The sequence below is a fragment of the Moschus berezovskii genome, chromosome 24 (genome assembly GCF_049115385.1).
Source record: "Moschus berezovskii isolate FMDL1 chromosome 24, NW_MosBer_1.0, whole genome shotgun sequence".
NCBI lineage: Eukaryota > Metazoa > Chordata > Mammalia > Artiodactyla > Moschidae > Moschus > Moschus berezovskii.
This window is the reverse complement of record NC_142483.1, coordinates 16823721-16840036: the sequence shown is the minus strand read 5'-3', so window position 1 is coordinate 16840036 and position 16316 is coordinate 16823721. Positions and strand designations below refer to the sequence as shown.

Sequence of the window (16316 nt, the reverse complement as noted above, 5' to 3'; positions counted from 1 at the left end):
GCACAAGTAATATTGTAAGAAATTCAATAAAGACTTTAAAAATGATTCACAACAACAAAAAGCTTTTTAAAAATGCTGTCAAGCCCTACGTGATCTGATTTCTGTTCCCTCTACAGCTTCATGTTCTGTCCTCTTTTTTGTATTCACACTGCTCTGCTTGCCATTCCTACACTGTTCGAAGCTTTTTGCTACCTCAGGCTTTTATCCTTGTTATTTTTCTTCCTTGGAAGCTTTTCCCCTGATATTTGTATGACTCTTTTTTTTCTTTCTCTCATTTTGAATTATCACCTCTCTAGAGAGATCCCGTCCATGGGGTCACACAGAGTGGGATACGACTGAAGTGACTTAGCAGCAGCAGAGAGATCATTCCTGGTCACTTTATATAAAATACTGGTTCTTTCTCTATACTCCATCATTCTTTATCCCTTTACTTTTTTATTTCTTCATAGAACTTTTTACTACCTAACTGTGTTATGTATTTATGTATTTTTTGTCTCTCTCATCAACGTGAATGTAAGCTTTATGATGGTAGGGACTTGATCTATTTGGTGTTATATCTCCAATGCTTAGAACTTTGCTTAGCACACTGTAGGTATTCAGTTATTTATTAAATGAATGAATAAGTATAATTACATAATATAAATGAAATACCTGCATGAACTAAAATTTATTTTTAAAATCACTTACCTCTTTTGTACTTTGTTTTTACAAGGAGTTTTTCTGATATTTCTAGCAATGGCATGACAATACTGATACTGCAAAGCATAGGGAAAAAATTATATGAAATATATCTTAGTTAAACAATGGGTATAGGTATAGGGTATCTATTAATAGATTCATGCATACAAAAACTTTCTGAAAGAATCATGGAATTTTTAAATGTATGCAGAGATTTGATCTTTTCAGTTGCCATATTTCACAAGGGACATTACTGCTGCTAGTAATAATTAAGCTGATGATTATACTAACACTATAGTCACCAGTAATTGAGAGTGTATTACGCGCTGGGCTCTTTTGTATTCATTATTCATGATTGTATTACAACAATCCCACAAGATGAATTTAATACCTTCATTTTACAAATATGGAAATTAAGGCTATGAAATTCACATAAATACTCAAAGCTAGGAGCAGCTGAGGCAAGATTTAGATATAGAGACACCTGATCGATCCAAAGCATGCTCTATTTCACACTGAAAATGTTGCCTTAATTTTATAGATTTTATAAATCTATGGTGCATCCTGAGTTGTGTCAGTTAAGTTACAGTTAAATATTTTAAGATACCTAACTTATTGTTTTTAGGATCACAGTTCCTATTTTATAGTAATCATAATTGAGTGTAATATAGCATTAATTACTGTACCTATAATAAAGCAAGGTATTATGTCAGTATTTGCAGTGAATTTGAAGCAATTAAAGAGCATGCATTAAAAGTTCCTGAGACAACAGAGGAAATGATGGAGCTTATATCTTATGTAGAAAAGGCCCGAACTGTAGGAATTCAGGAGTTGGTTTCACGGATCAAGGTAGGAATTTCTAAATTTACATATTAAAAAAATTTTTTTCATTGTGAAATATGGTACACATATTGAGAATTAATAAAACATATGGTTAAACAAAGTTATAAAGTGAACAACTATGTTGCCACCACCTAGGTGAAGAAATAGGGTATTGCCAGCACCGTAGAAATCCTTTGCATATGACTTTCGGACCATAATTACTTCCCTTTTTCCACCTCCTAGAGGTGTCAACCTGGTTTCTACAGTAATCATTTTTTTCCTTTAGTTTCTCCTTATGTGCATCCTTAACAAAGGTTTAAAAAATATTTTCTTTTATAGTTTCTACATTTAGTAGTACATATGCTCATGCCTCCCTCAACACAAGGTTATGCACCTATTCACCTATATTATACTCTAATTTTTGTTTAAAAATGTGAGACGCAGGGGCCTCCCTGGTGATCCAGTTGCAGACTTGCTGTACACAGGAGACTAACACAACATTATAAATCAACTATACTCCAATAAAAATTAGTTTAAAAACATTATTATGCTTGGATGTTGAGTTTTATTTTTTGCAACTATTGGTATGATCTTAGGCATTTTCTCCTTTAATCTATTAATACAGCTAGTTATATGAATCAGGTTTTATTGGGTTAATTTCTATGTGCAATATAATACATATATAATGCATTCTGAACATTATATATATTATATACATATACATCCTATGTGTGTATCAAGCAAAAACTCTTAAATTAGCCTTTGAATCTGTATTTCAGTTCTTAAAAATTACAGCACTGCATACAGATCAATGAAGGTTATAAGGGGTAAAGATATTTAATGTCTTATTCAAGTAAATCTATTGGTTTTAAATAATTTTTTTTTTTTGCCAGTCACTCCTAAACTCTTTCTGGACAATTGCTATATGCTAATGGTAGACAAAAGAAGTGGTACTGTTATTGAAGATGCAAAACAAAATAAAAAATGTTAAAATCTTTGTCATCAAAGATTCAAAAATTAAATACATAAGAATAAAACTGTAAAATCCTTAAAAAAACCCCACAGGATTGCTGGAAAAAAATGCATATTTGATCACCATTTTTAGTCATATACATGGATAATCAAGTACGTTTATCTTAAGTCAATTGCAAGTGAAAACTAGTAAAAAGTTATGGTATGTGTTTGTGTGTGTGTTAGTCCTCCAGTCATGTCTGACTCTTTGTGACACCACAGACAGTAGCTTGCCAGGCTCCTTTCTCCATTGTATTTTCTAGACAAGAATACTGGAGTGGGTTACCATTCCGTTTTTCAGGGGATCTTCCCGATCCAGGGATCAAATCTCGATTTCCTGCATTGCAGGCAGATTCTTTACCATCTGAACCACCTCTTACTATAAAAGTCTTCAATTGCGTGCTATGAAGCCAGATAAATAATCCTATAGTAATTGAAATACTCATGTGATTTGGGTGATATGAAATAGCAGTTAATAATCTGAGTCAGATTGAAATTTGAAAAAGTATTGGAAATTGTTGTTGTTTCTCTTTTTCATAATGCTTTAGGGCTTCCCTTGTGGCTCAGCTGATAAAGAATCTGCCTGCAGTGCGGGAGACCTGGGTTCCATCCCTTGGTTGGGAAGATCCCCTGGAGAAGGGAATGGCTACCCACTCCAGTTTTCTGGCCTAGAGAATTCTATGGACTATATAGTCCATGGGGTCGCAATGAATTGGACACGACTGAGCGACTTTCACTTTCACTCACTTAGATTTTCTACACGGTTTAACATATCTGGAGTTTCTTCTGTAGGAATCCAAACGCCGGATGAGTTACTTTTTAGATGTATTTCTATTTCCTCCAGAAGACTTAGCTTTAAATTCAGCTGTCCTTATGTGGCCTTGGAAAATTAATCCTGTCTTTGATGAAAATGATGAGGTAAATATATTTTTCCTTATGTATTTTTGTATTCTGATATTTTAAGTTCAATGTTCATTTAATTTTCATACATACTTGCCATCTACTTTTTTTTTTTGACACATACACATTGCTATATTTACTTATTTTTGGCTGCATGTGGGCTTTCTCTAGTTGCAGAGAGTAGGGGCTACTTTCTAGTTGTGGTTGCTTTTCCTTGGGTGGCTTCTCTTGCTGTGGAGCACAGTCTGTAGGGCTCACAGGCTTCAGTGGTTGTGGCACAGGATTAGTTGCTCTGAGGCGTGCAGAATCCTCCCAGACCGGGGATCGAACCCACATCTCCTGGCAGGTAAACACTGTGCTACCAGGGGAGTCCCTTGCCATCTACTTTTAAAAAGTAACTTCATGTGTCAGTATAAGTTTGGGATTAGCAAAATTTATGGCCCTGCAGGCTTAAGACAGTCTTAACCCACAAGGTTTTAAAAAGTGGGAATGACATTAAAAAGTTAGAACTATTATCAAATTAATAATGGGGGGGTTCCTGGTCATCCAGTGGCTAGGGATCCATGCTCCCAATGCAGGGGACCCTGGTTTGATCCCTGGCCAAGGAGCTAGATCCCACATGCCATAACTAAGAGTTCTCAAGCTACTACTAAGAAGTTTGCATGCCCCAGTGAAGATCCCTTGAGCCACAGTGAGGACCCAGCACAGCCAAAATAAATACATTTTTAAAAAGGAAATTACTAAAAGAATACTAATCGTAGGCACTGTGCTCAGTACTCTCCATTTATTAAATAATTTAATACTGACACAAATCCCAGGTGCTCCTATTTCCCCCATTTCATAGCTGAGAAAAACGAGTCTCAGAGAAGTTAAGTAACTTTCCCAGGAGGAAGTTGCAGATTCAGGATTTTATATAATACAGAATATAGTTCAAATTTTGAAAAAGTCCTAATTTAAGCTAGCTTTTCCTAAATTGGGAAGTGAGATAGTATAGTAATGAAAAGCATGGACTTCAATCAGATAAGCCAGAATTCTAATCCAGATTTTAACTTTCATGATCTTGTGACATTGGACATGAATCTTAATCTCTGTATGCTTAAATTTCTTCATCTCTGAAATGAGGATATAATACTTGTGGTAATGTAGGTAAAGTGTTTAATAATCCTTGACATAAGAATTGCTCAATATATGGTAGGTTTTATTATTTTCCCAGAATCTGTTAAACAGTTGAAGTATCTACTTAAATTAAGAATTATTATGGTCACTTTGGAGATACAGAAAATTTTTTCTGTGTAATTTATTATTCTTTTTCTTTCATATCCGTCAATGTTTTATTTGTGTACAATGTTTTACTTTGCTGATGTTTTTTGTTACTGTACAAAGCATTCAGATTTCTCATTTGATCATCCTTTGCTTTGTAACAAAATAATTAACATGATTCAATTGTTTTCTTTTAAAGCTCATTGAGAATGCTAAACATAGAAAAGAAAATGAACTAATAGCAAAGAGAGAGAAACTGATTTTGGAATTAGAAAAGGAATCCCGGCGCATGGAAGAGTTTGCAGAATTTGCAGAATTGGACCGCATGCAACAGGTCTGATAAATATAGACAGTGGCTGGGGCAGGCTGGTAGATAATTATAGGACATGTTTGTGTAGGGTTTCCCAGGTGGCTCCAGTGGTAAAGAACCTGCCTGGCCAATGCAGGAGACGTAAGAGATGCGGGTTTGATCCCTGGGTTGGGAAGATCCTCTGGAGGAGGGCGTGGCAACCCACTCCAGTCTACTTGTCTGGAGAATCCCACGGACAGAGGAGCCTGGGGGGTACAGTCCACGGAGTCGCTAAGAGTGAAACACTGCTGAGGGAACTCTGCACGCTAGCAGGCATTTGTATAATATAGAAAAGCATGTGCTTAAGGCAAAGAGGGGCCTGGCTTGTAGTCCTGGAACTGCTGCTAATTACGTAATCTTTTTTGTGCGTTGGTTTTCTTTTTGTTAAGTAGACATAGCCATTTTTCGCTTCCTGTCATAGGATTGCTGTGAAGTTGGTTATAAAGTTGCTATATATATATGCAAGGACATAGCCTATGAAGTATTGTTTAATCTTATTTTTATAACATTACTTGGGTATTTCTTGAAATTAAAAAATCCTTTGCTTTCAGTATGTGACAGATGTAAGACAACTACAAAAACGTATTCAGGAATCTGAAGAAGCAGTTCAGTTTATTAATAAAGAAGAGGAACTTTTCAAATGGGAACTGACAAAATATCCTGAACTGGATAAATTAAAAGTTAACATTGAGCCCTATCAGAAGTTTTTTAATTTAGTTTTGAAGTGGCAACGAACAGAAAAACGGTAATTTCTGGTCATGTAATAAACAGTTCAGCAAAGATATAAAAAGATTTATAAAATGTATGTTGATTTTTATTGCTATTGTTGTTGGCTAAGTGTTTAAAAGTAGGACTTACCAGTCCATTTGATAGAAAAACCAAATATCATATAGAAGTGTCAAATGTTGCTAGGGTACCATCTAATCTTATTAATATAATATCTAATCAAGTCTTATTTAGGTTTTCCAGATTTGATTCCATTTTTAATGCAGTTAGTTGATTTGACTCATGCTTAACACCAAAAATTAGAAGTATGGAGTCAAATCAGCATTTTATTTGGGTATCATTAATTGTCCATTGACAATCTGATTCATATTTTAGCACATGCAGCATAGCTCAAGTGGCAGATTTAGTATTATCTCTGTCATCAGCTCTGTGTGACTGAGAAATACGGTTACCTGTTCTTGTTCTTCGTGGTTTCTGTTACAAAATGAAGGACCTAGCCTAAGGCCTCTTAACACACCAAAAGTCTGAGTTTAATATTATTTTTTCTTTCAGGTGGATGGATGGAGGGTTTTTGGACCTTAATGGGGAAGCCATGGAAACTGATATAGAGGAATTTTCCCGGGAAATTTTTAAGACTCTGAAATTTTTCCAAACAAAGCAAAAGAAGGAATTACAAGAAAAAAGAAAAGCAGCAAAAAGACGATCTCTGGAAGAAGAGAAACTTGAAGAGGAACCAAAAGAGAATCCTACCATTGCCATGTGCACTACAGTCATGGAGCAGATAAAAGTGTTTAAGGTACGAACACATTTAAGGACAGTTTAGAAAGCCCTGCTGGACCTGTTTGCAGCAAGTGCTCATGAAGAGAAATGCAAAAGCTGGAAAGCAAAACCAAAGCTGAATCCAAAAAACCTGATCTGTTTCTTAATACATGCTTCATTCTGTCCTGAGGAAGTCATCATAATCAGTCCCTTCAGGGAACATGCTAGAACATGCTTGAGAAATATAAAAGACTATAATGACCAGGTACACTGATATGAAGAGGGTAAAAAAATTACTGAGTGAACAAGTCAGCCTATACTGTGAGCAGCAGCACCGAGTATGGGTTACCTGAGAAAGCTTTGATGTCATGCTGCTGCTGCTGAGTCGTGTCCGACTCTATGCGACCCCATAGACGGCAGCCCACCAGGCTCCCCCGTCCCTGGGATTCTCCAGGCAAGAACACTGGAGTGGGTTGCCATTTCCTTCTCCAATGCATGAAAGTGAAAAGGAAAAGTGAAGTCACTCAGTTGTGTCCGACTCTTAGCGACCCCACGGACTGCAGCCTACCAGGCTCCTCCATCCATGGGATTTTCCAGGCAAGAGTACTGGAGTGGGGTGCCATTGCCAGCTCCATTGAAGTCATACTACCTAGGTTTATATCACAATTCTGTGCTTAGTAATGGCAATATGCCACTTGTGTAAGATATTTAACCTCTCATGTCTCAGTCACCTCATTTATAAAGAGGATAATAACAGTTTTTGTGGCAGTAAATAATGTGTCCAACCTCCCAAGGCAGTTGTGGCAGTGGCTCTAGTCTAGCGGCAGTGCCATGCTTCCACCGTCAGCATGCTCAGAGGCAAACTGTCATGGGATTTTCAGCATTGTTCCAGTCTATGCCTAGCACTCTCAGAGATTCTGTGAGCTGCCTGAAAAAGATTTTAAACTGCTTTAAATTACTTTTAATATTTAATAAATACACATGACTTAAAAATATAAAAAATATACACCTGAACAATCTCCTTGCTATGTTCTTACTTTCTTTTGTATACTTAAGAGATTTTTAAAACATATAACAATATGAATATTTTCTAAACCTCCTACCTTTTTACATAAAATTAGCGTACTGTATGTATTATTTCCCCCATTGTTTTGGTTAATTTATCTTAGAGATCTTTTCTTGTATATATAGTTTTTTCATTATCTTTTACACCTATAAATATTATATATTGGTGTAAAAATTTCTAAGTATGAAGTGGGAACTGCAAGGTAAATTGCCAAAGAGTAAATTTCAGGTTCAAGTCTATAGCTGAATTACCTTCCGTATGGGTTTTCAGTTCAGTTCAATTCAGTCGCTTAGTCGTGTCCAACTCTTTGCGACCCCATGAATCACAGCACGCCAGGCCTCCCTGTCCATCACCAACTCCCGGAGTTCACTCAAACTCATGTCCATCGAGTTGGTGATGCCATCCAGGCATCTCATTCTCTGTCGTCCCCTTCTCCTTCCGCCCCCAATCCTTCCCAGCATCAGAGTCTATTTGCACCAACCTTGACAACAGAGTGTCATCATACTTGGATTTTTGGTAATCTACTAGTAGAATTTCATTTTTCTTATTACATAAAGTGTTAAGCATGCTGTTGTTGCTGCTAAGTCACTTCAGTCATGTCCGACTCTGTGTGACCCCATAGACGGAAGCTCACCAGGCTCCCCGGTCCCTGGGATTCTCCAGGCAAGAACACTGGAGTGGGTTGCCATTTCCTTCTCCAATGTGTGAAAGTGAAGTCGCTCACGACTTAGTGACCCCACGGACTGCAGCCTACCAGGCTCCTCCATCCATGGGATTTTCTAGGCAATAGTACTGGAGTGGCTAAGAATATTTTGTATTTCTTTGCTTGTGAACTATTTGGTCTTATCGTTGTCTATTTTTTAATTTAATAGTTGGTCTTTTTTTACTGATTTCCAGGACATAATCAGTTCTGGAAACAGGACTAGGAAGACTAGGCTTTGTATATTAATATTTTATTGAGGATTTTTGAGATTATATTCAGGAGAGATGTTGGTCTTAATTTTCTTGTAATATCTTTGTCAAGTTTTGTTATCAAGATTATGTTGACCTTATGAAACAAACGGGAAAGTCTGTCTCTATTTTCCAAAAGAGATTTGAATGAAATTGTTATTATTTCTTTTAAAAATATTTTAGAGAAACATTTGCCACTGATACCATTGACTTGGAACATTATGGGAAGGATTTTGAAAGCAGTTTTATTTTTTCAAAATAGATATAGGAATATTCAGGTTTTGTGTTAATTTTATGTCAGTTTTAGTAAACTGTAATCTTCAACTGCAATACTTTGGCCACCTCATGTGACAAGTTGACTCACTGGAAAAGACTCTGATGGTGGGAAAGGTTGGGGGCGGGAGGAGAAGGGGACAATGGAGAATGAGATGGCTGGATGGCATCACCGACTCTGTGGACATGAGTTTGAGTGAACTCCAGGAGTTGGGGATGGACAGGGAGGCCTGGAGTGCTGTGATTCATAGGGTCGCGGAGAGTCAGACACGACTGAGCGACTGAACTGAACTGAACTGATTGTTACCATTTAAGCCTTTGGTCATGTTTTAAATTTATCCAGATGATATTCCTGTTTTCCTTTCTTATCAGCAACATCCATTATTCCTGTCTTCATAGCCGTGCCCCATCATAATCTCTTAAAGTCATCTTGAGATGGAATGTCCCATACCACTAGTAGTATCAATAATTTTTTTCCCTGCTATGTTCTTTCTTTATTTTTGGCTGGGGCATGTGTGATCTTAGTTCTTCAACCAGGAATCAAACTCGCGCTTCCTGTTGTCACTAGGACTTCTAATACTGTATTGAATAAAAATGGTTAGAGTAAGCAACTTTGTCTTGTTCCTGAACTTAGAGGAAATGTTTTCAGCTCTTCACCATTGAGTTTGATGATAGCTGTGGGCTTGTCATATATGGCCTTTAATATATTGATGTATGATCCCTCTATACTCACTTTGTTGAGAGTTTTTTTTTTATTATAAATGGATATTGAATTTTGGCAAAAGCTTTTTCTGTATCTATTGAGATGGTCATATGATTTTTATTCTTTAATGTGGTTAAAATTGATTACTTTGCAGATATTGAATCATCCATGTGTCCCTGGGATAAATCTCACTTGATCATGATGTATGATTCTTTTAATTAATTGTTGAGTTTATTTGTATTTTGTTGAGGATTTTTGCATCTATGTTCATCAGTGATGTTTGCCTGTAGTTTTCTTTTTGTGTGTTGTCTTTGGTTTTGGTATCCAGGTGGTAACTGGTCTTGTAGAATGAATTTGGGAACATTCTTTTCTCTGTAATTTTTTGGAATAGTTTCAGGAAAAGTGTTAACCCTTCTTTAATTGTTTGGCAGAATTCACCTGTGAAGCCATCTGGCCTGGGCTTTTCTTTGTTAGGCATTTTTTAATTAATAATGCAGTTTCATTACTGATAGTCTGTTCATATTTTCTATTTCTGCCTTATTCAGTCTTGGAAGATTTTACATTTCTAGGAATGTATTAACTTTTTCTAGGTTGTCTATTTTATGGTGTATAATTGTTTGCAGTAGTTTCTTATGATCCTTTGTATTTCTGTGGTGTCAGTTGTAACCTCTCTTTCTTTTCTGATTTTATTTATTTGGGCTCTCTTTTTTTTTCTTGATGAGTCTGGTTAAAGGTTTATCAATTTTATCTTTTAAAAGAACTAGCTCTTAGCTTTATTGGTCTTTTTCTTTTTTCTTTTTAGTTTCTATTTTATTTATTTCTACTCTGGTCTTCATTATTTCCTTCCTTCTACTAACTTTGGGTTTTGTTTGTTCTTCTTTTCCTAGTTCCTTCAGGTTAAGGTTAGACTGAGAATTTTCTTATTTCCTGAGGTGGATTTGTTTGCTGTAAAATTTACTCTTAGAAGTGCTTTTACTGTGTCCCATAGATTTTGAAATATTATGTTTTCATTTTCATTTGTCTCATGGTATTTTAAAATTTCCTGTTTGAGGTTTTCAGTGATGCACTGACTCTCTCTTTTTGTGGTAACTGCTACATGGCAGGAATACACAGAAGAACTGTACAAAAAAGATCTTCACGACCAAGATAGTCACGATAACGTGATCACTGACCTAGAGCCAGACATCTTGGAATGTGAAGTCAAGTGGGCCTTAGAAAGCATCACTACGAACAAAGCTAGTGGAGGTGATGGAATTCCAGTTGAGCTATTTCAAGTCTTGAAAGATGATGCTGTGAAAGTGCTGCACTCAATATGCCAGCAGATTTGGAAAACTCAGCAGTGGCCACAGGACTGGAAGAGGTCAGTCTTCATTCCAATCCCAAAGAAAGGCAATGCCAAAGAATGCTCAAACTACCGCACAGTTGCACTCATCTCACACGCTAGTAAAGTCATGCTCAAAATTCTCCAAGCCAGGCTTCAGCAGTATGTAAACCGTGAACTCCCAGATGTTCAAGCAGGTTTTAGAAAAGGCAGAGGCACCAGAGATCAAATTGCCAACATCCGCTGGATCATGGAGAAAGCAAGAGAGTTTCAGAAAAACATCTATTTCTGCTTTATTGACTATGCCAAAGCCTTTGACTGTGTGGATCACAATAAACTGTGGAACATTCTGAAAGAGATGGGAATCCCAGACCACCTGACCTGCCTCTTGAGAAACCTGTATGCAGGTCAGGAAGCAACAGTTAGAACTGGACATGGAACAACAGACTGGTTCCAAATACGAAAAGGTGTACGTCAAGGTTGTATATTGTCACCTTGCTTATTTAACTTATATGCAGAGTACATCATGAGGAACGCTGGGCTGGAAGAAGCACAAGCTGGAATCAAGATTGCCGGGAGAAATATCAATAACCTCAGATATGCAGATGACACTACCCTTATGGCAGAAAGTGAAGAGGAACTCAAAAGCCTCTTGATGAAAGTGAAAGAGGAGAGTGAAAAGGTTGGCTTGAAGCTCAACATTCAGAAAACAAAGATCATGGCATCTGGTCCCATCACTTCATGGGAAATAGATGGAAAAACAGTGGAGACAGTGTCAGACTTTGTTTTTTTGGGCTCCAAAATCACTGCAGATGCTGATTGCAGCCATGAAATTAAAAGACGCTTGCTCCTTGGAAGGAAAGTTATGACCAACCTTGATAGTATATTAAAAAGCAGAGACATTACTTTGCCAACCAAGGTCCGTCTAGTCAAGGCAATGGTTTTTCCCGTGGTCATGTATGGATGTGAGAGTTGGACTGTGAAGAAGGCTGATCGCCGAAGAATCGATGCTTTTGAACTGTGGTGCTGGAGAAGACTCTTGAGAGTCCCTTATACTGTAAGGAGATCCAACCAGTCCATTCTAGAGATCAATCCTGGATGTTCATTGGAAGGACTGATGCTAAAGCTGAAACTGCAATACTTTGGCCACCTCATGCGACGAGCTGACTCACTGGAAAAGACTCTGATGCTGGGAAAGGTTGGGGGCGGGAGGAGAAGGGGACGACGGAGAATGAGATGGCTGGATGGCATCACCGACTCTGTGGACATGAGTTTGAGTGAACTCCGGGAGTTGGTGATGGACAGGGAGGCCTGGCGTGCTGTGATTCATGGGGTCGCGGAGAGTCGGACACGACTGAGCGACTGAACTGAACTGAACTGCTACATGGTTTTGGTTTGTAGTTACCAGGAGGTTCATTTATAACAACCTATTGGTCCCATCACTTCATGGGAAATAGATGGAAAAACAGTGGAAACAGTGTCAGACTTTATTTTTTTAGGCTCCAAAATCACTGCAGATGCTGATTGCAGCCATGAAATTAAAAGACGCTTGCTCCTTGGAAGGAAAGTTATGACCAACCTTGATAGTATTTTAAAAAGCAGAGACATTGCTTTGCCAACCAAGGTCCGTCTAGTCAAGGCAATGGTTTTTCCTGTGGTCATGTATGGATGTGAGAGTTGGACTGTGAAGAAGGCTGATCGCCGAAGAATCGATGCTTTTGAACTGTGGTGTTGGAGAAGACTCTTGAGAGTCCCTTATACTGCAAGGAGATCCAACCAGTCCATTCTGGAGGAGATCAATCCTGGATGTTCATTGGAGGGACTGATGCTAAAGCTGAAGCTGCAATACTTTGGCCACCTCATGCGAAGAGTTGACTCACTGGAAAAGACTCTGATGCTGGGAAAGGTTGGGCGCGGGAGGAGAAGGCGACGACAGAGAATGAGATAGCTGGATAGCATCACCGACTCTGTGGACATGAGTTTGAGTGAACTCCGGGAGTTGGTGATGGACAGGGAGGCCTGGCGTGCTGTGATTCATGGGGTCGCGGAGAGTCGGACACGACTGAGCGACTGAACTGAACTGATTATAGATGTCTATTTTAAGTGGATGATCTCTTAAGTTTGAATACCTTACATTTTTACTAACCTCCCCAAATGTTTTATCCTTTTTACATCTGTTAATTTTTGCCTTAACTGCTATTGCAGACAGAGATGATTTTTACTGCTTTTGTCTTTTATGTTTCCTCCTAGCTTTATGAGTGGTTAATTAACTACTATTTCTCCAGGTTTGCCTTTACCAGTGAGATTTTTCCTTTTACAATTTTGTTTATTTATACTTGTTATTTCTTTAACGTTTGTTGTAAGGTCTGTTTGGTGGTGATAAACTCTTTTAGCTTTTTGCTTGTCTGTGAAAGTCTTTGTCTCTTCTTCAGAGATAAAGATAAATCTGAAAAATAACCTTGCCAGGTAAAGTTTTCTTGGTTGTAGTTTTTTCCTTTCATCATTTTGAATATATTGTTCCACTTCCTTCTGCAGAGTTCCTGCTGAAAAGTCTGCTTAAGGTCTTACGGGAGTTCCCTTGTACAATACATAACTAGTTGCTTTTCTCTTGCTGCTTTTAAGATTCTCTCTTTATCTTTAATTTTTGTCATTTTAATTAAAATGTGTCTTGGTGTGGACCTGTTTGGGTTCATCTTGTTTGAGATTCTCTGTGCTTCCTAGAGGAGGGTATTTATTTCCTTCTCTAGGTTAGGGAAGTTTTCAGCTAATGTTTCCTCAAAGAAGTCTCTCCTCCTTTCTCTCAGTTTTCTCCTTCTGGGGCCCCTATAACATGAAAGTGAGTACACTTGATGTTGTCTCAGAAGTCTCTTAAACTATCGTTGTTTTTTAAAATCCTTTTTTTCTTTTTTCTTGCTTAGCTTGGGTGATGTCTGCTACTTCGTCTTCCAAATCACTGATCTGTCCTTCTGTATTATCCTATCTACTGTTAATACTTTCTAGCATATTTTTCATTTCAGTTAATATAGTCTTCAGCTCTGACTGGTTCTTCTTTATATTTTCTAACTCTTAGTTGAAATTCTGTGTTTGTCCGTTCTTCTGAGTTCATTGAGCATCTGTGTATTACCTTGAACTCTATAGTGGGTAGATTGCTTATTTGCATTTAATATAGTTCTTCTTCTGAGGTTTTGTCTTGTTCCTTTGTTTGGAACATATTCCTTTTGTCTCCTCATTTTGCCTAATTCCCTGTGGTCACGTTTGTATATTGACTAGGACTGTTAGGTCTCTTGATCTTGGGGAAGTGATGTTATATAGGAGACATCCTGTATGGCCCAGCAGCACACTCCGTTCCGGCACTAGGCTCGTCTGCTCCAGGGGTGTCTCCTATTCATACCACATGCTTCCCTATGTTGTGGAAGGGCTAACTGTTGAGGATTTAAGTGGGGCTGGCCCTTGGCCTGTCTGGCTGCAATGCTGTGACTCATGCAGTTGTTGTCAGTGCCCTGGTGGGCATGGCAGCCTCCTGGTGAGGCTGACGTGCGGCTGGACAGTGCACCTGCTTCAGGCTCATTGTGGGTGGGGCAGCCTCTCTCTGTGTTTGACTGTGTAGCCTGGTGGTGCAAAGTTGCTGTGGGCCCTCCAATGGCCAGGGCAAGCCCCCAGCACCAGCAGGCCAGAGGGAGAATTCATAAATGGTACTTGCTGGTGAGCCTCACAATGGCTGCCACCAGGATCTCTGTCCCCAGGGCGAGTCCCAGAGGCCTCCTGCCTCTGATAGGCTCTCCAAAATCAGCAAGTGGGTCTGACACAGGTGCCTCTCAAACTTCTGCCTCTTTGCTGGAACTTGGACCATGTGAGCTTCTGCCTGTACCCTTTAAGAGCATTGTCTTTGTTTCCTATAACCCTCTGTCTCTCTTGAATGGAAGCCCAACTGGTTTTCAAAGTCAAACACTCTGGAGGCTTGTCTTCCCAGTGCAAGACCTCCAGGCAGGGGAGGCCAAAGTGGGTCTTAGACCCTGTGCTCCTTGGAGAAGAACTCTGCAGTTGTAATGCTCTTTTCATTTGTGTATCATTGACCTCAGAGTTTGGTTTCTGACTAGATTACATCTCCACCCCTTCTACCTATTTCATTGTCATTCCTTCTTTGCCCATCGGAGGAGGTGAGTTCAGGGTCTTCCTACACTGCCATCTTGATCCCACTCTTCCTCCATAGCTTTTATTTATTTATATTACCTCAGTGGCTAAGAGACTCAATACAGTGTTGATTAGAAGTATTATGGGTATGCTTATGTTGTTCCTGATAGTAAATTTTAAAACAAGTGAAATGTTTTAATATCAGTATCAAAAGTGATGAGTTAAGTGTTTTTGTTGAGTATTTTTTTATTTACAGTTGGTTATATTTTGGTGCAGGTTTTTTCCCATTTATGCTATGTATATGTTTGCATAGCTATGTGTTATGTTATACTACATATTTCTCCATATAAAAATAGAATAAACATGACTTTGTATTTCTATAATACTATGATAGTTTTAATTATTGTAGTTCTAGCATATACTTTAATATCTTATAGAACATTTACCACCACCCCTACTTTTTTAACTCTTATAGTTTTCTTGGCTATTTCTACATGTTTATTTGTGCAGATGAACTTCAGAATAATTTTGTTAGTTTCTCACCCCTCCTGAATCTAACTCATTAAATCTTAAATGGGCTCATTAAATTTATCACATAATTTCAAGTGTATGAGTATGAAAGTCAAGTGAGTGACTCATTATTGTTTCCATTTTCATCATTAGGATTACATCCCTACTGTCTCTATCCTTTGCAATCCAGGAATGAGAGCGCGTCATTGGAAGCAGTTATCAGAAATTGTAGGCTATGATTTAACTCCAGACTCTGGAACTACACTGAAGAAAGTTTTAAAATTAAACCTTGCACCATACTTGGACAAATTTGAAGTGATAAGTGCAGGTGCAAGCAAGGTAAATATGCAGATCGACTGAAATACCTTATTTGATGAGTTTGTTAATTAAATAATCATAGTTTTAGTTGTGGTTGAATGTATAGTTCGAGATAGCAGTGGGAGAACCTGGGGAAGAGTGGTAGAAGGCCACTCGTATCTTTCCCTCACGAAGTCTGTACTTCTGTATGATTCCCTTGTCCTGAATCCAGAGTAGAAATGGTTCCTTTGACCTCTTCTTAACTCTGCCACACTCTGATATGCATGGGTGATATGCTAGTTTTGATGTGTATTTTCTCCATTACGAATGAAAATGGATGACTGTGTATGTGGCATGTGATGTGTATATATTCTCGATAGAGTAAGTATGACCCTGTGGTCTTCTTGAATACACTGAAAACATCTTCAAAAAGGCACCTCCAGGAAAATCCAGCAGGTCTTTCATACTGTTGTCTGTTTTGATACTGACAACTTTGAAAACAAGTGAATTTTTAAAAACTACATTGTCATTCACCATAGGAATTGTAAAGTTGTTTAAA

The 16316-nt window shown here is 38.1% G+C and overlaps 1 protein-coding gene across 1 annotated transcript in view; it reads left to right on the top strand.

Moving 5' to 3' along the window:
* The window catches only part of DNAH12 (dynein axonemal heavy chain 12), a 182956-nt gene that overhangs the window by 36282 nt on the left and 130358 nt on the right, over positions 1-16316 (top strand). Inside the window, exons 13-18 of the mRNA XM_088831634.1 lie at positions 1392-1527; positions 3304-3429; positions 4871-5005; positions 5572-5765; positions 6299-6542; positions 15614-15799. Of these exons, the coding sequence (XP_088687760.1) occupies positions 1392-1527; positions 3304-3429; positions 4871-5005; positions 5572-5765; positions 6299-6542; positions 15614-15799 (1021 nt within the window). The remainder of the gene's footprint in view (positions 1-1391; positions 1528-3303; positions 3430-4870; positions 5006-5571; positions 5766-6298; positions 6543-15613; positions 15800-16316) is intronic.